General features: G+C 43.7%; 1 protein-coding gene across 2 annotated transcripts in view; it reads left to right on the top strand.

The window, feature by feature from the left end:
• Positions 1-16,365, top strand: part of TMTC1 (transmembrane O-mannosyltransferase targeting cadherins 1) — an 82,829-nt gene extending 66,464 nt beyond the window's left edge. For both annotated transcript variants that reach the window (XM_040345545.1, XM_040345546.1), the window contains exons 17-20: positions 4,314-4,451; positions 8,037-8,159; positions 10,484-10,561; positions 14,642-16,365. In XM_040345545.1, coding sequence (XP_040201479.1) covers positions 4,314-4,451; positions 8,037-8,159; positions 10,484-10,561; positions 14,642-14,929 — 627 coding nt within the window. In that variant the 3' untranslated portion in view covers positions 14,930-16,365. The remainder of the gene's footprint in view (positions 1-4,313; positions 4,452-8,036; positions 8,160-10,483; positions 10,562-14,641) is intronic.
• Positions 16,366-25,313: the final 8,948 nt, after the last annotated feature.

Raw genomic sequence — 25,313 nt, 5'->3', positions numbered from 1 at the left:
GCTTTAAAGGGGTTGTAAAGGTACAATTTTTTTTCCTAAATAGCTTAATCCTAATAATGGACTACAGGAGAGTCAGGACGACCACTAACACACAGCTCCTTTCTCTATCTGCAAAGTAGAGAACTTCCTGACTCTCCTGTAGTCCAAGGGAGGGGGCGAGCACGACACTCCACACCAGGGAGAAAGCCTTGCATTACGGTGGTGAGTTACAGACAGAAGAACAGGAAGTGAGGATTTCTCAGAAGAAATAAGGACATTTAAAAGCAAAATGGAAGGATAAGGTAAGTGAAGGAGGACTGCACTAAGGTAAAGGAAGCTATTTAGGAAAAAAAATTGTACCTTTACAACCCCTTTAAAGTCAAAGCGTTAGGGAGGGTTACTTATAACCCATGTAAGGTTTACTTTTGTCACCCCCCATTGGAGAGATTTCCCTTCACTTCATGTCCCATAGCAAAACAGAAACTTAAGCCCTGTACACACGGGCCAGAATCTCGTCAGGTAAAAAAAGTTGTTTTTCCTGACGAGATTCTTGGCAAGAATCTCTTGCCGCCCGAGTGTACAGACATTCCATTCAAAAGAACCGCGGTTCTTTTGAAAGGCAAGAACGCGGTGACGTCATCGCATACGACAAGCATGCGCTTGCTGCACCCTACCTATGCCTAGGAAGCTACCGCGCATGCGTCACAGTCATTTAGAACATGCGCTGGTTTCCACGGCGACAGGTGAGTATACACACTCTCGGGTTTCTCGGCAGGAAAACATGAACATGTTCTCTATTTTTCTTGTTGAGATTTTAGGCAGTTTTTTGGACGAGAAATCTGAAAGCCTCGTACACACGCACGGTATACTCGGCAAGAAAGCTCTGCCAGCAGTTTTCTTGCTGGTTCTTGCCGAGTAAACCGAGCGTGTGTACGAGACTTGAGAGGAAATCCCTCTATAGTCAGGGAATCCCTGGATATCACCAGGGTCACCAAAACTAGTATTCTCATTAGAAGATTTCCCCACTATTCCTGTTCTGAGGGCAACCCAAAATGTGTGATTTTTCTTTTGCTTTCACATTTGGTGATAATGGTAAATATAACAAATAGAGAGGGTAAACAATATGGACAATAAAAAAAACAGGTGTTCTAATCCCTCTCCACTCTATCCAAAATAAAAATAAAGTTTTGCCTTCAGTTATACTTTACCTTCCTAAACACATCACAGCACCCTGACTCAGTACTCTTCCCAAGAGCTTTCAGCCGTGGTATAAACAGGAGTTAAGCATATAAAAAAATGCCTTGATAGGTGGATGTCAGTCTGGAAGAGTGAGTGTTCTTAGTCAGGCTGTATCTGCATGCAGACTGGCCTGGGTAACACCCACAATAGATGCTGAGCCTCCACAACTGGACACCAATGAATGAAGGTTGTGGGATAGGGTGGATGATGCTGGACATCCTCCAGCCATGAAATGAGGTGTTCTCCATCTGAATTGCTACAGCTTCCATTAGACACTGTGAGAAGCTCACAATGTGCAGTGGAATCAACCATATTCAGTTTCAATTTTATTACATCAGAGGTGCCTATACAATTGTGCAAGACTGGAGGGAAGGCTTAAGTTCAGCTTTAAGGCTGCATTCACACCTGAGCGTTTTGTCACCTGAAGTGCGACGCTCAAAAACGCTAGAGGGGAAAAAATACATTATTCCCTATGGAGATGGTTCACATCTCCACTCCAAAACGCCTGACGCCGAACGCCTGAAGCTCAAACAAGTTCCGGACCCGCGAATCGGGCGTTTTTGAACGTTTCTATTTTCCATAGAAAGTAATGGAAACGCTCGATTCAAGCGACTAGCACGACAACGAGCGTTTGCTACGGGCGTTTTGTCGCTTTAATCAATAGAACATTTCACCCAGGCAGAAGATAAAAAAAATCTACCAACATAGCAACAAGTGATGAAAAGATGATCATTTTTCCTATTGGCTTAAATAAAAAACGTTGAAGTACAAAAACGTTGGACGACGCTGTATGCAAACGCGCAAATAAGCATGAATACGCGTGACATAACGCCGGAAAAAACAACCGAACGACCTACGCTCAGGTGTGAATGCAGCCTAAAGCACTGCACAGTCCAGCCAAAAGCTCACAGATTTGGAAGACATATCACATATCAAATATTGCCTAAGCCAAAGAATCTTGTGATTCCACTCCTCATCCCCTTTTACCCCCCTCTTCAAATTTAGTACTGCTACTTGGTTCAGTGACCAGACTAAGAAAAAATAAAGTTCTTTTTGCCATAATTCTCCTGTGGGGCACAGTAATGCACTTCGTTCTGCAATCCTGTGACCCAGAATCAGCTGACAGTGGGCTAAAGTCAGCTGTTGGCTTGTGGGGCAGGTCAGGGTGACAGGGTGGTTGTCACGTCCTCCATGTTTCCCTCCTGGTTGGGCACCAACTAAGGTCCAAATCAGAGTCCTACCCTGGGACAGCATGGCAACTTTCCAAGCCCCGCACTTCCCATCTGACTTCCTTTATGCTTTTCTAGTTTAAGGTTCAGGCTTTCTCTCTCCCCAGGTGCGGATCCCCCTGTTCCTTTTACATCACACAGAACTAGTGGGCCAGACCCAGCAAAAACCCACCAAACAGAAAACCTGGGAACACACTTTAAAGGGGTTGTAAAGGTTCGTCTTTTGTTTTCTAAATTGGTTCCTTTAAGCTAGTGCATTGTTGGTTCACTTACCTTTTCCTTCTATTTTCCTTCTAAATGTTTTTTTTCTTTGTTTGAATTTCTCACTTCCTGTTTCTCCTCAGTAAGCTTTCCACCATCATCCGAGCGGTGGAAAGTAATTTAGAACACCTTACTGAACACCTTACTGAGAAGGAACAGGAAGTGAGAAATTCAGACAAAGAAAACAGAGAAAAAAAACATTTAGAAGGGAAATGGAAGGAAAAGGTAAGTGAACCAACAATGCACTAGCTTTAAGGAACCTATTTAGAAAATAAAAAACGAACCTTTACAACCCCTTTAACTCTTAGCTTAGAGACATTGGACAATAATGTCAGAATCCTCCCAAATTCCTGACCAGCAACTGACTCGGCTTCTCAGCAGTGCACACTGCTGGGAGACTGAGCCAGAAAATCTCGCCACCTCCACAACCCCGTGCTCCAGTGACTGTTGGAGGGGCACAGCACAGAACGGTTAATGACAGTCAGCACTTTACTTAGTGTGGACCAGAGAACTGAGTTATCTGCGTTTTTTGATCGCTCGGTTCTCAGTGTAGAGCCGATGGGGGACAGATGCAGCATCAGATCGATGCTACATCCACCTAGGTGAGTATGAATGTTTATTTTTTTTAATCGGACACTCTTCTTTTAAAGTGCTTCCACATTTTATCTTGCTCCCCTAGACACTGGGGTGGATTCAAGAAGCAATTGTGCCTGTGTAACCATAGTTACACAGCGCAATTGCTTACTTGCCCCGGCGTAACGAGTGCTCTTGATTCAAGAACCTCGTTACGCCGACTGCAGCCTAAGATCTGTGCGGCATAAGGCTCTTATGCCCGCATATCTTAGGCTGCATTCTTGCGATGGCCGCTAGGTGGCGTTCCCGTTGTGCTCAGCGTATAGTATGCAAATTGCATACTAACACCGATTCACAACGTTGCGCGAGCCCTGCGTACGCAATTTACGTCATTTCCGTACAGCGGTTTTTGCGTAAGGCTGCCCCTGCTATTAGCAGGGGCAGCCAATGTTACGTATACCCGTCGTTCCCGCGTCGCGAAATTTGAATTTTACGTACTTTGCGTAAGTGATTCGTGAATGGCGCTGGACGCCATTCACGTCCACTTTGAAGCAAATGACGTCCTTGCGACGTCATTTGCCGCAATGCAAGGTTTCCCGACGGAGCATGCGCTCTACGATCGGCGCGGGTACGCGCCTAATTTAAATGATTCCCGCCCCCTACGGGATCATTTAAATTGCGCGCGCTTGCGCCAGGCATTTTGCCGGCGCGCCCACGCAATTTACGGAGCTTCTGCTCCGTGAATCGAGGGCAGCGCAAGAAAATTGCGGGGGCGCAGGGCCCTGCGCCTCCGTAATAAATGCGCAAATCTAGCTGAATCCGGGCCAGTGTCCACAAGTGCCTTTTGGTGAATATAACCCCATTTCCGAACTTGTCTATTTTATACATAAGTATTTGTTTCAGTATTGCTACTATTCATTTTCATGTTGCATGCTTTGCATTTTTTGAATCCCTTGCTTATTTTATACATATTTTTTTCTAACTTTGGATTTGTTTTGATTCTTTTTCTCTGATGTCCACTTTGTCTTGTAGGCCCAAGTCCAGATAGTGATGGGTCAGTCAAATGAGGCAGAGGCTCTAACTCATCGTATAGCAGCAGAAACCCCTGACTGTATTGAATGTTACCATCTGCTGTCCGCCATCTACAGCAAGCAGGAGAAATATACAAAGGTACTCTATGTAACTATTACTCCCTTTAGAATTGGTAAAATTAATCAGGACAGGCAGTCAGTTCCGCAACCACACACACAACCCACTATCGGGCCTCAGGATTCCCTGAAACCAAGTGGCATAGGTCCTCGCTTTGGCAATGGCATGGCACAGTGGTGACAATTGATAGGCACAGTGGCTGTGTTTGGCATAGCACAGTGGCGACAATTGATGGGCACAGTGGCGACAATTGATGGGCACAGTGGCGACAATTGATGGGCACAGTGGCGACAATGGCATGGCACAGTGGCAACAATTGATGGCACAGTGGCTGCATTTGGCATGGCACAGTGGCGACAATTGATGGGCACAGTGGCGACAATTGATGGGCACAATGGCGACAATTGATGGGCACAGTGGCGACAATTGATGGGCACAGTGGCGATGATTGATGGGCACAGTGGTGAAAATTGATGGGCACAGTGGCGACAATTGATGGCACATTGGCTGCGTTTGGCATGGCACAGTGGAGACAATTGATGGGCACAGTGGCGACAATTGATGGCATGGCACAGTGGCGACAATTGATGTCATGGCACAGTGGCGACAATTGATGGCATGGCACAGTGGCGACAATTGATGGCATGGCACAGTGGCGACAATTGATGGCATGGCACAGTGGCGACAATTGATGGGCACAGTGGCAACAATTGATGGCACAGTGGCAACAATTGATGGCACAGTGGCAACAATTGATGGGCACAGTGGTTGCGCTTGATGGCATGGCACAGTGGCGACAATTTTATGGCACAGTGGCTGCGTTTGATGGGCACAGTGGCTGCGTTTGATGGGCACAGTGGGGGCAATTGATGGGCACAGTGGTGGAAATTGATGGGCACAGTGAGGTTGCAATTGATGTTTTTTTTTCCGTTTGTTTGCGCCCCCCCCAAAAGTTTTGAGCACCAGCCGCCACTGACAGACGCTCTTCGTCCAATCTGATAGAGCTTGAGAAAAGAAGAATGGGAAAAATGTCACTATTTATATGTGCAAAGCTGGCAATTTAAAGCATGACATGTTTGATATTTTTTTCCTTGGCATAACATCATCTTTTATATTTGATCAAAAATTGGTATTATATTGTGTTAATCAAAATTCATAGTTTTTTTTATTTTTTTAACCCTGAAAATGTATATTTAACCACTTGCCGCCCGCCAATGACATATTGACGGCGGCAAAGTGGTTGTCTGATCCTGACCGCACGTCATATGACGTCCTCGCATCGCGGCGATCGTTGTTGCGGGGTGTCAGTCTGACACCCCGCAACACCGATCTCGGTAAAGAGTCTCTCACGGAGACTCTTTACCACGTGATCAGCCGTGTCGAATCACGGCTGTTCACGATGTAAACAGGAAAAGCCGTTGTCGGCTCTTCCTCACTCGCGTCTGACAGACGCGAGTATAGGAGAGCCGATCTGCGGCTCTCCTGACAGGGGGGGGCTCGCGCTGATTGTTTATCAGCGCAGCCCCCCCCTCGGATCGCCACATGGACCACCAGGGAAGCCCACCCTGGACCACCAGGGTGGGCAAAAAAAAAAAAAAAAGTCTGTAAAAAAAAAAGCATTAAAAAAAAAAAAAGATGCCAATCAGTGCCCACAAATGGGCACTGACTGGCAACATAGCTAAATCAGTGCCGCCCCAGTGTCCATCAGTGCCACCCCACATTGTCCATCAGTGCCACCCTACAGTGTCCATCAGTGCCACCCCACAGTGCCCATCCATGCCCACTGCCCACCTATCAGTGCCCATCTGTGCCACCCATAAGTAGCCATCAGTGCCACCCATAAGTGCCGCCCATGAGTGCCCATCTGTGCCGCCTATGAGTGCCCAGTGCCGCCCATCAGTGCCGCCCATGAGTGCCCATCAGTGCCGCCTATGTGTGCCCATCAGTGCCGCCTATGTGTGCCCATCAGTGCCGCCTATGTGTGCCCATCAGTGCCGCCTATGTGTGCCCATCAGTGCCGCATACAAGCGCCGCCAATCAGTGCCACCTCATCTGTGCCCGTCAGTACTACGTCATCGATGTCCATCAGTGCCATCTCATCGGTGCCCATCAGTGCCGCCATATCAGTGCCCGTAATTGAAAGAAAACATACTTATTTACAAAAAAAGTAACAGAAAAAAATAAAAACATATATTTTTTAAAAATTTTCAGTCTTTTTTTAGTTGTTGCGCACAAAAAAAAAATCGCAGAGGTGATCAAATACCACCAAAAGAAAGCTCTATTTGTGGGGAAAAAAGGACGCCAGTTTTGTTTGGGTACAGTGTAGCATGACCGCGCAATTGCCATTCAAAGTGCGACAGTGCTGAAAGCTGAAAATTGGCTTGGGCGGGAAGGTGTATACGTGCCCTGTATGGAAGTGGTTAAGATCAAATATCGTGTGACAACAGAAATTGCAATGCCCGCCACTTTATTCTCCAGGGCCTCTGTTTAATAAATATATTGTGCTTGAGTGTTTTAGGTAATTTTCTTGCAAAAAAAAAAATGCAGATTTTTGGATATATGTAAGAAATGTCAGAATTGGGGTTCAAGTGGTTAAATCCTAGTGTCGCTCATTCCTATCACAGCCCAAGGTGATTATGGAAATCCCCTGGTGTACAGAAGTTTCCACTCCAATGTTCAGATTCTCTATATTTACACCACCGTCATACTATTGGCTAATAACAATATACATTTAATATACAGATAAACATTAACTGCACATATGTGGTAATGCCTATGGAGAGGAGGAAACTCAAACAGAGCTGGCTTAGGGAAATAACACCTTTAAGACTAGTAGAAAGTCAGAAAGCGAAAAGGCCGGCTTATCGGTAGATAAGCCGACCTAACTCAGAATCTACGCCGACTTATGTTTAAGTGTATTCTCAAACAGAGATACGCTTAAACATATCTAAGATACGACGGCTTGCGCCGTCCTATCTTAGGTTGCAATATTGAGGCTGGCCGCTAGGTGGCGCTTCCATTGCGGTCGGCGTAGAATATGTAAATTAGTAGATACGCCGATTCACGAACGTACGCCCGGCCGACGCAGTACATTTACGCCGTTTACGTTAGAGATAGGCCACCTAAAGTTAGAGCTGGGCCCTAGGTGGCGTTGCAAATGTTAAGTATGGCCGCCGTTCCCGCTTCGAAATTCGAAATTTTTACGTCATTTGCGTAAGTCGTCCGTGAATAGGGATTTACGTCGTTTACGTCCACATCGAAATCAATAGGCCCGTGCGGCGTACTTAGCCGCAATGCACACTGGGAAATGTAGGCGCCCGGCGCATGCGCAGTTAAAAAAAAAAACGTCAACTTTGCAGGCAAGTACTTTGAGAATCAAGTACTTGCCTAGCTAACTTACGGCGGCGTAGCCTAAACACGCTAAGCTATGCCGCCGCAACTTTGCACCATTCTATGTGAATCTACCTATAGGTTTTCAAAGCTGTCTGCCCCTTATTACCCTTGGCCTGTAGTGTCACCTATACATGATATTATCACCAGAAACAGCCGGTAGGGATTCACCTTTTATTTATGTGAATTGAAATCTCTTGTCTTCCTGTTCTGCAGGCTCTAGAAATGATTGATATTGCTCTGCAGATGAAGTCAGAAGACCCTAAAATAATATCCGATCTTCATTTTACAAAAGGCAACCAACTGCGAGAGATTAATGAACTGGACAAAGCCTTCCAGGTATCTCTTGTATTATGATACACTATATAGATTAAGGTTTGTGAGCACCTGACCATCACACCTACTGTATATGAGCTTGTTGAGCATTCCTTTAAAACCCATGGACATTGATATTAACTTACGTCCTCCTTTGTGGTTATAACAGCCTCCACTCTTTTAGGAAAGCCTTCCATATGATTTTGGAATATCTTGGGGGGGGGGGGGGGGGGGATTTGTGCCATTCAACCAAAAGAACATCTGTGAGGTCAGGTACACCTGGCTATCAATCGGTGTTCTTATTCATTCCAATTGTGTTAGATAGGGCTGAGGTCAAGGCTGTTTGAAAGATAACATGGGTTCCTGGTCAAACTTCTCAAACCATGTCTTTATGGCGCTATCATGGTGTGTAGGAAACAGAAAAGGGACTTCCACCAATGTTACCATAAGGGTGGAAGAGCACAATAGTTTTAAAATGTCTGTATGCTGTAGCATCATCAGTACCCTTCCCTAAACACACCTGAACCCATAATTTGGAGTGGTGTCCACATACTTTTAGCCAGATGGTATAGAGGTGATGGTCAAGACTCCGGTACCCAATTAGTGTAGCAGAAACATGTATTTATTATAAAATCCAGAAGATACTCATTTAGTCTATTACTGTATACTGTGCTGGTGCACTGAAACAGTAAGAATAGTGGGCCAGATCCTCAAAAGGGATACGCCGGCGTATCCCTGTTTCTATCTTTGGAACTGATCCACAGAATCAGTTTTCAAAAGATAGGCAGAAGATCCGACATGTGTAAGGGACTTACACTGCCGGATCTTAGGATGCAGTACCGCATCCGCCGCTGGGGGCATTTCGTGTCGAAATGCCGCTTCGGGTATGCAAATTAGCACTTACGGAGATCCACGAAGCTTTTACGCTTCGTTTTTTCTCCGTAAGTATTAAGTTGCATGTGTAAAATTAGGGCTGCTTTTACAAAGTGTAAGTTGTTTACACCTTGTAAAAGTAGACCCTTCTTACCCGCGACGCTGTTATTTTTTTTTTTTTTTTTTTTTTAAATTCCCGCCGTATCTTTTTTTTTCCCAACGCAATTTTTTTGACCCGGCGCGATTCACGAAGCTTGGCGTAACGTAATTTCGCGCTATGCACGTCGGGAAAATGACGTCACGAGCATGCGCAGTACGTCCGGCGTGGGAGCGCGCCTAATTTAAATGGGACTCGCCCCCATTTGAATAGGAACGCCTTGCGCCGGCGGAATTTAAGTTACACACCCGAAAATTTCTAGGTAAGTGCTTTGTGGATCGGGCACTTAGGTAGAAATTTTGCGGCAGTGTAACTTAAATCAGAATATTTAAGTTACAGCGGCTCTTTGTGGATCTGGCCCAGTATTTCTTTCATATACCAGGGTTTAGTGTGCTTTCCACTTGTAAACAGGGGAGGCAGCCATATTGCAGCTTACCTCTTCATTTAGTAGGAAGTCGAACCATTAAACCAAAGTTATTAGCTTATCTGCAACATACAGTATATTGTTAAAAAGTTCATGCCAACTCCCAACTCCCAACATAAAATTGGCTGTCTTTTTAAATAAAGTATGTCCAGCCAAACCCTTTTTACATCGTTTTGAAAAGAGTGTGGAAGGGTTAGGGCCCATGTAAGATGTTTACCGCAATCTGAGGCTCCCTTAAAGAAGTTTCACACATCCTGTCCTATTGCGGTTTCACTAGACAGGAAATGAAGGAAACTCTTCAGGAGAAACACAGACAGAAATAAAAAGGCCTTTGTTTAGTAGAGTGATGCCTCGTACACACAATCTGGTTTCCCGGCGGACTTTTTACCGCTGGGAAACCCGAGGGGAAAGCCGAGAACCGGCTCAGCAGCTTTTTCCCCCCTACACATGGCCTGTTTTTCCGTCAGGAAAACTGCCATGGGAGCTTTGGTCAGGAATCCCGGCCGTGTGTATGCTCCCCCGCATGCTTTCCCCATAGGAAAACTGCCGGGTTAAAAAACGCTAGGAATGCCGGCAGGAAAAAAGGGAACATGTTCTCATTTTTCCCGCCGGGAAAACTGCCATGGAGCATACACACGGCCAGTTTTCCCGACCAAAAGCTGTCATGCCAGTTTTCCTGATGAGAAAACTGGTCGTATGTACGAGGCATTAGGCTAAAGACCCTGTCAGTTTTTTACTTTAGTTTTTGTTGCAGATTTTTCCTGGCTTTCTGTCTGTTAAAACTGCCATCAGCTGAACAGGAAGTGAGGGTAAATCTCTAATAAAGTCTTGGAGGGCAGTAAAAAAAGGAGGTTTAATTCTAATCCCTGTTTTTCTTCCTTTTTTTTTTTTTAGAGTTACAGCCTCGTAGCTGATCTGAGTCCCAAGCAGGCCCAGGCCTGGATGAACATGGGAGGCATTAAACACATTCAGGTAATATGAGAGATGTGAGGATCTAATAGTGGAAGAACGGTTTAATGGAGTTTTTTTCTTCTTGTAGGCTTTCTCACCCAAGCACATACTGTAATGTTCCTTGTATACACAAAACAGTATGGGCCAGATTCACGTAGATCAGCGGATCTGTAGATCCGCTCGATCTACGTGATTTAAGATCCGCTCCCGCAAGTTTGAGAGGCAAGTGGCTAATTCACAAACCACTTACCTCCAAACTTGCGGCGGCGGATCCTAAATCCCCCGGCGGAATTCAAATTCCGCGGCTAGGGGGAGTGTACTATTTAAATCAGGCGCGTTCCCGCGCCGATTTAAATGCGCATGCGCCGTCCGGGGAATTTCCCGGCGTGCATTGCTCCCACTGACGTCACTAGGACGTCAGTGGTTTCGACGTGAGCGTGGCTTGCGACGCGCGTGTTTGTGAATCGGCGTACGCAAACGACGTTAGAAAATTCAAATTCGACGCGGGAACGCCGGCTATACTTAACATTGGCTGCACCTGATAAAAGCAGGGGTAAGTATATGACGGGAAAGCCGCTACGGAAACGTCGTAAAAAGACTGCGTCGGGTCCGCGTACGTTCGTGAATTTGCGTATCTCGCTGATTTACATATTATTCAAGGTAAATCAGCGGGAACCAGCGGCGCCATTTTTAAATTGAAAAAAAGATCCGACGGTGTAACACAGTTACACCTGTCAGATCTTAGCCCTATCTATGCGTATCTGATTCTATGAATCAGGCGCATAGATAGGACCAGTGTAAGTCAGAGATACGATGGTGTATCTGTAGATACACCGTCGTATCTCTTTGTGAATCTGGCCCTTTGTGTTTATTCATTTTTTCAACCCGAGCTTATGTATGCTTTAAATGCGTGTTTCTTTTTCGTCTATTAAGGGACACAGGGACACCTACCTTTGGGTTATGCAGGTGAATTGGCACTGACAAATGGAAAAACTGTCGGTCAGCTTAGAATATCACTACCATCAGCAATTTTTGTTGCTAGCTTGTTTTTACTAGCATCATTTTTTATTCGCCAAGCCTATGGTCTCAAGAATCAGTTTTCGACATTTCCTGTCAAGGAGCCCTCTCCTAGATCTGGAAGTGCTTCTTTTAGGCATCAGACTGTTTCTCAGATTTGCAAAGCTTCCACCTGGTCCTCTGTTCACACATTCTACCAGGTTGGTGTTTCTGCTTCATCTGATGCCAGCTCCAAACTTAAAAGTGGAAGCCAAAACAAAATCTAAAATCCCTGCATCTATAGACACCAGGGATCTAACACTAACCTCTATATCCCTGTAAAGAAAAGATGAGTATACATACCTGTACCTTTTTGGAAGTCAATCTGACCCGTTCCGACCCGATCTCCAGTGCCCGAAACTCTGCTGAGGACAGGGACAACAATAGCTGTGAAATGATAAGCAAGTGATGTCACCCATAGAGTTACTATGGGGCTTTCGTTGTCCCCCGTCTCCTCTGCACCCGCCTACACAGAGAAGCCGCGGCTGACAGCTCAGCGTGGGATCCGGTTGAAGCGGGTCAGATCGGCTTCTAAAAAGGTATGTATACTAATTTTTTCTTTACAGGGATAGAGAGGTTAGTGTTAGATCCCAGGGGGCAGATTCAGATAGAGACAGGGGCGGACTGACCATTGAGTCACTCGGGCACTGCCCGAGGGCCCCATGTCACTAGGGGGCCCCATCAGGGTTGCCAGGCTCAGTAAAACCAGGGACAGTATGTAAAAATCTATGTTTTGTTTACATCTGTCCCTGATATGTCCGAAACCGACATGCTTTTGATGTGTAAATCCAGAGATTTTAGCTGCCCCACCTCTGCACTGCCTCCTGGCGTGGTGGCCATCTGTAAGCCCAAGGGCCTCATAATCTTCTATTGCCCGGGGGCCCCATGAGTTGTCAGTCCGCCCCTGGATAGAGATATGACGGCGTATCTCCTGATACGCCATCGTATCTCTGAGTTCCGTCGGTCGGATCTTTGCGACTGATTCATAGAATCAGTTACGCATAGATCTCCCTAAGATCCGCCAGGTGTAAGTGACTTACACCGTCGGATCTTAGGCTGCAATCTCACGCTGGCCGCTAGATGGCGCTTCCGTTTGTATACGCGACGAATATGCAAATGACGATTTGCGCCGATTCAGAAACGAACGACCGCCCGGCGCATTTTTTTACGTCGTTTGCGTTCGGCTTTTTCCGGCGTATAGTTACCCCTGCTATGTGAGGGGTATCCTATGTTAAGTATGGCCGTCGTTCCTGCACCGAGTTTTGAAATTTTACGTCGTTTGCATAAGTCGATTCAGAAAAGAGCTGGACGTAAGTTACGCTCACGTCAAAACCAATGACGTCCTTGCGACATCATTTGGAGCAATGCATGCTGGGAAAGTTGATGGACGGCGCATGCGCAGTTCGTTTGGCGCGGGGACGCGCCTGATTTAAATTTTATACGCCCCCTAGCCGCGGAATTTGAATTCCGCTGGGGGATTTACTATACGCCACCGCAACTTTAGAGGCAAGTGCTTTCTGAATAAAGCACTTGCCTCAAAAACTTGCGCCGGCGTAACGTAAATCAGATAGGTTACGCAGGTCTAAAGATCCGCTGACCTATCTGAATCTGGCCCCTGGTGTCTATAGATGCAGGGATTTTAGATTTTGCATGGACTTCCACTTTAAAGGGGTTGTAAAGGAATTTTTTTTCCCCCCTAAATAGCTCCCTTTACCTTTAGTGCAGTCCCCCTTCACTTACCTCATCCTTCGATTTTGCTTTTAAATGTCCTTATTTCTTCTGAGAAATCCTCACTTCCTGTTCTTCTGTCTGTAACTACACACAGTAATGCAAGGCTTTCTTCCTGGTGTGGAGAAAGCCTCTTGAGGGGGGAGGGGATGAGCAGGCAAGTCAGGACACTCTCTAATTTGCAGATAGAGAAAGGAGCTGTGTGTTGGTGGGCATCCTGACACTCCTGCTCGCCCCCTCGCCTCTCGAGGCTTTCTCCACACCAGGAAGAAAGCCTCGCATTACAGTGTGTATTTACAGACAGAAGAACAGGAAGTGAGGATTTCTCAGAAGAAATAAGGACAGCGCAGTCTTACACACGTGCCTCGATGCGCTGGCGGGATAAAAACAGAACAGAAAAGGGGCAGAAACTACATCGATCAAACAAGTAACAATAAAACAATAACAATCAGCGAACAAGAAAAAATATAAAACATTCAAAGTTAAAAATATAAAATTTACAGCTATTACTAAGGTAAAGGAAGCTATTTAGGGGAAAAAAAGTTTTCCTTTACAAACCCTTTAAGTTCCTGCAGGTGACCCATTGAGCGCCAGGCAGTCCCCAGTTCTCTGTTGTTTTCTTGGTCCTGTCAGTGTTTCTTTGTTGTGTTGCCCACCCCTCAATTGACTGATTTTGGAAGTCCCGAAGGCTAAAGACATGCTGTGTCTTTCAATCGTCCAATGTATTCATCATAAAATCCCTTTTTTTGAGCCCTATGACAGCTACCAGTCCCATCTCTCTGTGTTTATGATCATACTCTTGCTACTGCTTTACTACAAAACTGAGACATACTGCCAGTTGGAGGGTTATCCTGGACTGGTCTACAGTTTTGTCTAGTGTCCAATTCTCCTGTAGGAAGCAGTATAACCCGAAGGTGAATGACCTGTTTTCTTCACCCTTCTCCTAGCACAGTCTTCCTTTCTACATCTGCTCTCTTCTACTTACACTAACACTTTATTCTTTTACTCACCTACCAATTACTACTGTTAATAATAAAAAAAGAAAATGCATACTTTTTCGTTTATTTTATACTTTTTATTCATAGTAAAATGTATTATAAAATAATAAAAAAATTTAAGCCATCTCCAAAAGAATATCTTGTTTGTACCAAAAAAGATATTCTCTATGTATCACTAGTGTCATAGTAATGGCAAGGTTATTGCAAAATCACTAGTAGGAAAAATAAAAGAACATTGCTCTGGTACATATGGGCAGATAGAAGCTTATTTCATTGTCATTTGTAATTGGTCTTTACACTCGCTCTTTGGTTTTTGCAGGGTGATTACACCGCTGCCCGAACCTATTATGCAAAGGCAGCAGTTTTGGAACCCGAAAGCAAATTATTAAAAGAGAATCTGGCAAAACTAGAGCGCTTGGAAAGCAAAATACATGGAGCCAAGGCAAAAGATTCGGATGGACAACAGGTAGCAAGAGATAACACTGAGAAACAAGAGAAGACATTAAGCAGAGGGCAGGGTAGGACACATATGAGAACTGTTCAAGATAACGAATTTAGTGAGACAAAACCACAGAAGATGAAAGAGAGGAGAACAGGACAGGTTTAATGGAGAAATTGAAGAGCTTCCTTAAGAAATAGATGGAAAATGCGCTCGCTTAAAATATAAATGATGCCACAAGCCAGGACACCAATGATCCTACAAAGATGGAAGACAGATGGAAAGCACAAGATGAACTGACAGTGACAGCATGGAGGGAAAACATCATCTTTTTCTATCAGTTCTTTCATTTCTTCTTTGAGAGGAAGTCAGAATGGGCATATGGTAAAAAAAAAAAAATCTTCAGTGAATACCATCAAGATAAAGGCAGCTGACATTAAATGCGTATTAACCTTTCTTGTAAAAATCTGCCTCCAAGCTGTCCTATTGGTTACATTAAAGGACCAAAATTAGTCAGATGAAGGCATGGCCATGCTCCAACTTCAACTGAAAGGAATGGTCAAGATTTGTATCTATGTACTGACACACCACCCGTCTACGTCACACCACAGGCCCAGGTAAAGAATGGAAGCCATTTTGAACTTTGGGCTCTGTAGTTGAAGCATTGAGAATTCTGATCTTCAGTACAGGATGAGACTTTCTAAGATGATGGAAATTTTGTTTATGACTCATAGTTGATTATTGCCTTTTCCATGGAGAGAGAGAAGGAAACAAAGGATACATTTTACAGGAAAGTGACTACATCTATAAATATTAGTGAGGCATCTGCCTGTCTGTGGTCACCCTGAGATGACATCCCTGTTGTTTATATTGGTGAAATGGAAAGTTTAAAAAAAGATCTCCATCTTCTAAACCACTTTTTGCTTTGAACTTACCCATGATGAGTTACTTTTACTGCTACAATTGGGCTGAGATATAAACACTAGATGGCCATTCAGTTTAGGTCTCATACACAGGCATGTAGGACTTTCTGTCAATGGCTGTCAAAATCTTATTGATACAAAGCTTTCACACTGTATGTCCCTTTGCACAAGTTGCAGTTGCCTGTATGATTGTAAGGGACAATGAAGGCTGTTGTATAATGTATGAATGTTAATCCCAACCTGCAGTAGTAGATACACCTGTCAAATATTGTCAGAGAGGGGCTAAACCTGTAATAACGGCTCTATTATCGGTCGCGACCCAGGCTCTCATTCAGTGAAGTCAGATATGAGTGCCTGACTCTCAGAACAATGCTTTAGAGGGCGCTCTGGATTTGAGGTTAGACAGTGGCAGGCTCTAAGAAGTCTACAGACATTAAATGGTGGTCTATGTTGGGGAATAGCGCTCTACAAAATTACAGTAGTATATTATTAGTTTAGGTTTATCATAATTTGTTAGAACAGTTTGTCAAGGTAATCATGGTACACCAGGCATAAACAGTAGCACAGGGTACTAGATAACCCTTGGCGCAATCTATTATATTCTTACAAGATGTCCTTGCCATACAAAAAAAACTATACACATTCCTCTGTTACCCACCACGAGAGCCTGTTTAATGACATGAAAAAAACATGACCAGTTAACATTAGCACGTAGGCCTACAAGGATATAAATATGCACTGTTATTATTTAGGTTCATGTTTTTGTTACCAGGCCATTTATCCACATCGATCAACACGATATGTATATATACGTTGCAGTTTGAAAGTGGTTTACTGTGGTTATGGCTATCAGTATCTTTTTTTTTTTTTTCAGTCGGCGGCTGGCTTTCTCATGAGCGGCTCATGAAGTCCCCTCCCACTGCTCGCTGGTGTTTCTCGGTCTTACCGTTTTTAGGGGCGCACCCAAGAAACGATCCAGCCAGCTGGTCACAGAGGCGATAAAAGACTAGATAGTCTTTGATTGCTTCTATGGACTTGGAGGACCAGAGCAATGTCATGATGTCACTTCCGGTCCAGGGTTGAATCTTTTGCTGTTAAAAGTAAATGAGAGATTTAGGGTTTGATCCCAGATCTCTCTATAAAGAGGACCTGTCCTCCCTATTTATATTACAAGGGATGTTTACATCCCTTGTAATAGAAGTAAAAGTGATCCAAAAAAAAAAAAAATATTACAAAGGGACAGTTTACAAATAATAATAAAAAAAAAATGAGGAAAGAATTTTTTTAAAGTGCCCCCATCCCACAGTTCTTGCGCACAGAAGCGAATGCATATGTAGGTTGTGTGTGCATATGTAAACGGTGTTCGAACCACACATGTGAGGTATAACCGTGAATGTTAGAGTGAGAGCAATAATTCTAGTGCTAGACCTCCTCTGTAACTCTAAACAGGTAGCCTGTAAAAAAATTATGAGAACCTGGCCTTAAACTTGTAAACAAAAAGTGCCAGAAAAGGCTTGGTCTTTAGGTGGTACATTGCATTCCAAGCAGATTTGCATAGAAAGAGCCAGCCAGAGCCACAGTGGGTCCTAAAAACATAGAAATGTCTCCCTCTTTCTAATTGTGTTCTAATACCTGCAAGCACCTCTACACTGGACATCAGCCACAACTGTAACGGTTAACAGCCATCCTAAAAGGCCCCCTTTTAAATGACCTCTCTCCTCCAACAATCCCCCCACCGCGCCGGCATTTAAGGTTTGTCAGTAAGATAAGGTGTGTTTGGCAAATAAGCAAAATGGTCACCCTAAGGGCAAGATTAGCTACACAGCTTGAGTTAATTATTGCTCACAGAAGTTAAAATATTTCCTTCTACAAAAATATTATGCTTCTAAATTTTCATAGCAGCTTTAGCCAAGTACATGTGGAAAGTACAAAGACTTTGAAGACTGGGCCAGATTCAGGTAGAATTACGTTACGGCGCGGCGGCGTAACATATGCCATTTACGTTACACCGCCGCAGGTTTACAGCGTAAGTGCCTGATTTACAAAGCTCTTACCTGTAAACTTGCGGCGGTGTAACGTAAATCCGCTAGGGCGCAAGCCCGCCTAATTCAAATGGGGCGGGCACCATTTAAATTAGGCGCGTTCCCGCGCCGAACGTTCTGCGCATGCTCCGTTAGGAAATTTCCCGACGTGCTTTGCACGAAATTACGGTGCCCCAATGTTTTTTTTGAACGGCGACGTGCGTTACGTCGTTTCGTATTCCCGGACGTCTTACGCAAAAAAAAAAAATTTGAAATTCGACGCGGGAACGACGGCCATATTTTAACATGACTGTTCTAAAGATAAGCCATGATAAAGCAGGCCTAACTTTGCAACGGGAAAAACCGACTAGCGACAACGTAAGAGATTGTGACGAACGCGCGTATCTTCGTGGATCGCCGTAACTAGTCATTTGCATATTCTACGCCGACCGCAATGGAATCGCCACCTAGCAGCCGGCCTAGAATTGCATCCTAAGATCCGACGGTGTAAGTCAATTACACCTGTCGGATCTTAGAGCTTTCTATGCGTAACTGATTCTATGAATCAGCCGCATAGTTAGGACGGGCGGATCACAGAGATACGACGGTGTATCAGGAGATACGCCGTCGTATCTCTTTTGTGAATCTGGCCCTGTATTCCTTTTGAAAAGGGTTAAAGTGTAATCCCAGACATTTTTTTTTATAGTTTCTAATAAATTAGAGAATCCCTTCCAGTTTTTATCGCTGTCTGAGAGAATCACCCAGACCATCCTGGTAAAGCATATTACAATGCAAATGCTTTTGCCATAAAATATTTAAAAAACGTATTTTGACCGTTCTGCTAAGAACTGGGAGACCTGTTTTGGCTGCTGAAGGGTATTAAGTATACAGTGCCGGGATCAGTAGTATAATGTACAACAGCATATGCAGTGCATGGGTCAGTAGTATGACATACAACATAGTTAATGGAGTGCAGGGGCAAGGAATATGCAAAATATAGCACTGTGCACAGAATGAGGAAAATAGACCCTCACCTCCATCTTAAAATGGCTATTGCCTCCTCCCACAGTGCCCAGGAGACTGTGTGGGTGCACAGTGTGGCTAAAGTGGGTGGACAAAGTGGGTGTGCAGAGTGAATAGCGTGGGTGTGCAGAGTGGATAGGGTGGATAGGCAGAGTGGATAGCATGGTTGAGCAGAGTGGGGTGGGCAGAGAAGATAGCGTGGGTGAATAGAGTGGGTAAACAGCATCTCTCACACCAGCTGCTTTACTGCTTCCTCTGCTCCAGAAGAGGACCTGGTCCTCTCCTATTTCCTCCACAGAAAGAGCAGGCCAGTGGTGATTTACATATGAATGAGCTGTGGGCGCAGTAGAACAGTGGCAGGAGTGACTACAGCAAGATGTATCCCACATATTTAGGACTGTTGGAAGGTATGCATATGTTGGGATATAACAGGGTGTTGCTGAGACAGAAATTAAGGGTTGAATCTCCCTTTCGGGGCCTCAGACAGCGATAAAATGGTTGTAACCCTTCCACACCCTTTTGAAAAAGAGCTTTGGTTGCAGTTACACTTTCAGTCTTAGCAGAGTTGATGGAACATAGAGATAAGTGGGCTATTTACGAAAGGCAAATCCACTTTGCACTACAAATGCACTTGTAAGTGCATTTGGAAGTGCAGTCACTGTAGATCTGAGGGGAAGATCAGAAATGAGGGGAAACTCTGCTGATTTTATCATCCAATAATGTGCAAGCTAAAATGCTGTTTTTTATTTTCCTTGCATGTCCCCCTCAGATCTACAGCGACTGCACTTGAAAGTGCACTTGTAGTGCAAAGTGGATTTGCCTTTTGTAAATAACCCCAACGATGTCAAAGACACCAATATGTTCATAGATGACAATTATATATGTGTATATATGTAAATACAAACTTAAATACATTTTTCATGTGGAGTTTTGCCAAATGGCAGTAAAAAATCGGGAAACAAGGAAAGAAAAATGGATATCGCAGAAGAGCTTTAAAAAAAAAAAAACATGAAATCCCAAAGTTTTGGTTGTGTGTGTTTTGGTTGAGGCATTGATACCAATACGATTTCTGGACATTGTGTGCTTTGAGTGAAATGTTCCCTTTACTGCATGCGGAGTGTCTGTTTTTTTTGTATCAATTAAGTTCAGGGCTTTAAACCTGTATGTCAGGCAGATGAATTTAGTCAGAACCTTTTCTAAGCACTCTGTAATCTTCTGTAATGTTATGTGTCTCAAGGAATACAGCAAGGCAGATATGAAAACCTACCCCTCAGTCTAGCCATGTAATTGTTCATACTGTTGAGGGCCCATTCATACTTATGCGTTGTGACAACGTGTGCGAAAATGCACGTTGGTGTGCATTGTCACAACACATGGCAATGCACCTACTCTGTGCAGTGTGTTGCAGTGGCGTTCATTGTGAGTTATACACATTATACAGTAGAGCCTGACACACTGCAGCGCATCACAAAGCATGTACTGTTCTAATGTGCTATGTTGTGAAAAAAGGGTCATGCACATTTTTTCATCCATTATGATGTGTTAGAAGTCCATTCATAATGAATGAACTGCCTCAACGCAACGCATATTAACACATGAAAAAATGCGCGTTAACGTCTGTGCATTAACGAACACACTGTAACGGAATGCATAAGTGCGAATGGGTCCTAAAATCATCGCTGCCACAAAATCTAAATTGTCCATAACGTTGTCCCTGCAAAAAAAAAAGAATAAACACCCTTTCCTGCTGCCGAACGCTGCTCCATTCATGAGAATATAAATATATTTTTTTTGGCCTAGAGTTTGGAATTAAGCACTGTTTTCAATGAGCCGCACAATTTGCGTTATATATTTATATCATTAAAGCAGACTTTGCAGCTTATGCTGTAGCCTCCATCCTATCAATAAATGTTACTTAGTTAAAGCAATAAAAAATACTTACCTACTGTCCCTGGACCTCATCACTGGATCAATTAAAGGCTGAGGATCCCAAATCTCGATACAAGATGCTACAGAACTGTTGAATAATGCATTGTTATTGGATTTCGCCTCCTTAGTGTTGCCATGATCCTTTGCTAGGCTCAGTGACATCCCCCTAGGAGGTCAGCATGCCAAGGTGCAAGGGAAGTATTTTTTACATTTTCACGCAAGGTCCAAAATTTATTAAAATAAATCCTACTTATTTACAAAGCACAGCAACAACCCTGCAGATATAAATATACCCTCATAAATTATTAAATGTTATATGTATGTATGTATTTTATTGGAACATGTAAAGTTTTATACATTTTGCTGAAATTATTTTTTTACAGTGGCATAATCTATTTAAATTGTCTAAAACATGCAAAGTAAAGAATATTTTTCCTGAAAGAAATATATAACATAATACAGTAGAGATACAGCTTCTATTAGGAATTTTAGCACATATATAATGGAATGGCAAAATGCAAGGCAGGTCACCGCATAGAGCACATCTAATTATTACCTTCATGTTTTATTTATTCAAAAAGTTTGCTATGTAGAAATTCTTCTTTCAACAGTGCAATAGTGTATTTTCTATTTTATTTTACATTATTTTGGAGGTAAGAGTATTTGATGGATTTTGTGTTAAGAATTTCATATTTTGCTTTACAGAAATGGCTGTGTTATGTGGTCTTGTGATATGTCAAATAAAGCAAGAACATCAGCGTGTGCTTCCTTTGTGCATTTAGATGTTTTTGATGAGTGTTGATGTACATTTTCAATGCACCTTTGAATTCAGGATTTGGAATGGATAGGGTTAACAGCCATGATCAATGCTTGGTAATGCTTGGTAATAACTGTTGCCAACACATCAAAACATATGTTTATGTGTTTTGGTGTGCTGCCATTTTTTGGGCCTCCCAACACATTAAAATGCAAAAAAAAAAACCTAAAAAACGATTTCAGATTTTTCAAAAGCACATCACTGCAGTGCTTAGTCATGCACCACATGGAGACAAGGGCCTCTTCCCCACAACCCTGGACAGTGGTTGTGGGGGTCTGCGGGCAGGGGGCTTATCGGAATCTGGAAGCCTCCTTTAACAAGGGAGATTCACAGATCCCACCCCCTCCTCATGTAAATGAGTATTGAGTACATTGTACTCAATACCAAAAGAAGTGTCAAAAATAAATAAAAACACACACAAAGTTTTGACAATTCCTTTATTAAAAAAAAAAAAGGAAAAGTCCCCCAATGTAAATACATCATCAATCACAATAATAAAAGTATACTAATACGCAAACCACAATGAATGAAACTAGTGAGTAGCTGCCAACATGAAATCTGTTCCCACACAGTGAAAATCTAATATAAATTAATGTGGCGCTTTCTCAATATTCTAAAGTGCTGATGCAATGTAAATATGATACCCCAAATAATCTCAAGTGCTGGTGCAATAATATGAATATCCAAAATATGATACAAATATAATCAATATAATAAAGTTCAATAACAAGAGTACATTTTTTTTTTTTTTAAATCATAAATACTAAAGTCCATAAAGTGCTTGGTGCAAAGAAATCTTTAGTGCAAAAACAGTTCATATAGTTGTGTCACCGATCAGAGTGCAAACAATATATCCAATTCTTAAGTAGTGCTTCCACCATCTGTGTAAATAGTGTGCCCCAACCTCTCACATCAGGGAAAGACCCCTACAGGTCTAGTGATGAATATCTCACAGGTATCCAAAAGCAGCAAACTCCTTCCTTGAAATCCTCTGCCAGATCAGAACAGCGGTAGTCACAAACACAAGCAGGAAATTCCACTGAGCATATAAATCTCTTTCAGCTCCTCCACTTCCCTCTAATATAGACTCACGTGTAATAGAAATGAATCTCCATATGTAGAATTCTATTACAAATATTTATTAAAAAGCAGTAACTCGCATACAGTATAAAATCATAAGGATCATCAGCTTTACATATGTAGCACTACCCCCGGAGGAGCTGCTGGTTTAGATTTGCGTTTTGCACGTTACCTCTAAGTTCGTTGTCAGGGGAAGAAAGTCTATAGAAATTGCAATGTCCACACAAGATGAAAAACCTTCAACTGTTTTATTTTTGCTGCATAAACTTGTGAAGAAAGTGGAGAGTATAGAGAGAAGGGGAAGGTTCAGGTACGTGGTACAGAATGCACAAAAATATCTAAAGTTCCAATCACTCAGTCAACGCTCCCTCTTGAGTGGGTATTGCTCACCACCAGGATAAACCCCTCTCACATGGGCTAGCAGCCGAGATGATGCACAAACCAGTATGAGAACAATCTCTGCCACAGACTGTCTAAGAATGATCATGGATAGCCAGGAATCCTCTGCCACAGGATTTAAGTCCTGAACTTCCAGCCTTACATTAAAGAGCTTTTAAGCCGATCCAGGGAACTGTAAGACAAGTAGAGCTGTGGATCCCTGTATAACGAAGTCACCGGGCCTATCCCAAGACATTGGCTTGCCTTGCTTGGTCTCCTCCAGGGCAGGTCCTCCCCCGGTTTCCTTCGTTAAGCAGCTTCCCCAACTTGGATGGACAGCTTGGGATCCCCTATTGAATCGTAGGCCCCAGCCAGCAGAACTGGGCCTATGCCATGAAGATGCGACCTCAGGCCAACGTGGTCCCAAGGTCGATATCACACACGCGTGCCTCGCGCCAGGAGGGCCACGAGGCGAAGGACCCCGAAAAACGGTGTCTGCCCCTAAAGTGCCCCTTCCCGGCATGCACAGCGGGGCACCACTCCCACTGGGCTGCTGCTGAGAAGGGTCACTTAACACACCATGGTTTGCTTGTGTTCCAACATGGGTCTGAGGTGGTAACGCCACCTACAGGCAACAGGGGAAAATCCTATCAAGCACAAGCATAGCCAGAACAGAGGCAAATTTCAATGGAATTCCACTATTGGCTCAGACACCCTCTAAATTTAGAATTGTGTCCCAGTCATTGGGAGCAGGGTGCTACATACACCTCCCCCCCGCTACAAAAAGACACTGTCCTCAGTGTCTGGGGAAAAAACACAACACCTCAAGCCTGCGGGTTGGGTACCTGAACCAAAAAAACTTGGATGGGGAGAAACACAGAGGATATAACAATCACAATTATATATTACATATGACATTCTACCACCCATCACTAACTGTCTAATCCCACCCCATTCTTTTATGGTCTTGACAGCAGATCTGGTACCTAAAAGAAAACACAAATATGCATAGCAAAAAAAAAAAATTTAAAGCATCAGAAATATTTACATAGAAGCAGAGCTGCACTTCCGGAGAGGTGAAACTTTCCTTCTTAAAGCGGAGTTCCAACCACAATTAGCATTTTTTAAATGTATGTCCTTTCATCCTGCGTTTTTATAATATAAATCCGGTCACTTACTATTTTACAATCCGCCGCCGATCCGCATAGATATTCAAAAAAGATAGTTTATAAAACTATGTCCACACCGTTGTCATTTTGCTTGTGGGCATTGTGAAGCCTACAAGCACTTAGGACCAGATTCACAGTCCGGCGGCGCAGCGTAACGTAACCCGTTTACGTTACACCGCCGCAAATTTTCCGAGTTAGTGCCCGATCCACAAAGCACTTACCTGGAAATTTGCGGCGGTGTATCGTAAACAGGTCCGGCGCAAGGCGGCCCAATTCAAATGGGGCGGGTACCATTTAAATTAGGTGCGCTCCCGCGCCGGACATATTGCGCATGCTCCCGTCGCAAATTTCCCAACGTGCTTTGCGCGAAATTACGACGCACCGACGTTTTGTGAATCGCGACGTGAAAAAAAGACTTGCGCTGGGAAAAAGAAAACATTTTAAAAAAATTCAAAAGCGACGCCGGGAAAGACGGGCATACTTTAACATGGTGGAGTACTTTTACACAATGTTAAAGGTGCCCTATCTTTGCGACGGAAATCTAACACTCGCGACGACGTAACAACGGGAAAAATCTTCGTGGATCGCCGTAACTCCTAATTTGCATACCCGACGCTGTATTACGACGCAAACTCCCCCCAGCGGCGGCCGCGGTATTGCATCCTAAGATCCGACAGTGTAAAACAATTACTCATGTCGGATCTTCTGGCTATCTAAGCGTAACTGATTCTATGAATCAGTCGCATAGATAGAACAACAGATACGACGTCGTATCTGCTCTGTGAATCTGGCCCTTACTTCCTGGAAGTCTTGGATGGGGAGTGATAATTGGACAGCGCACTGCTTCCTGGGAAATGATGACGCACATTTCCCAGGAGCATTAGAGGGAGATGATGTCAGAATCCTAGGTGATTTCAAAGGCAGATTTCGTGGGACCGCATGGCAACAGGCATTTCCAGATGAGTAAAAAAAAATATTTTTTTTTACTTTTTTAGGTCTAATGAGCACAATAATGAAAAAACATTTTTGGGATGGAAACTCCACTTTAAAGATTATGTATCAACTCTAGAAAGTCACTTTCTATTCTGACAACCACTGCCACCTAGTGTCAGAGGTATAAAAGTTCTTTAAGCAGGGGCTGAAACAAAAAAAACACATCTTGAACCTGACGTTCTCAGCACCCTATTCTGTCTATCTAACTTCCAGTCCAGT

The sequence above is a fragment of the Rana temporaria genome, chromosome 3 (genome assembly GCF_905171775.1).
Source record: "Rana temporaria chromosome 3, aRanTem1.1, whole genome shotgun sequence".
Lineage (NCBI taxonomy): Eukaryota > Metazoa > Chordata > Amphibia > Anura > Ranidae > Rana > Rana temporaria.
Note: the sequence above shows the minus strand (reverse complement) of the source record. Positions and strands in the feature narration are given on the sequence as shown.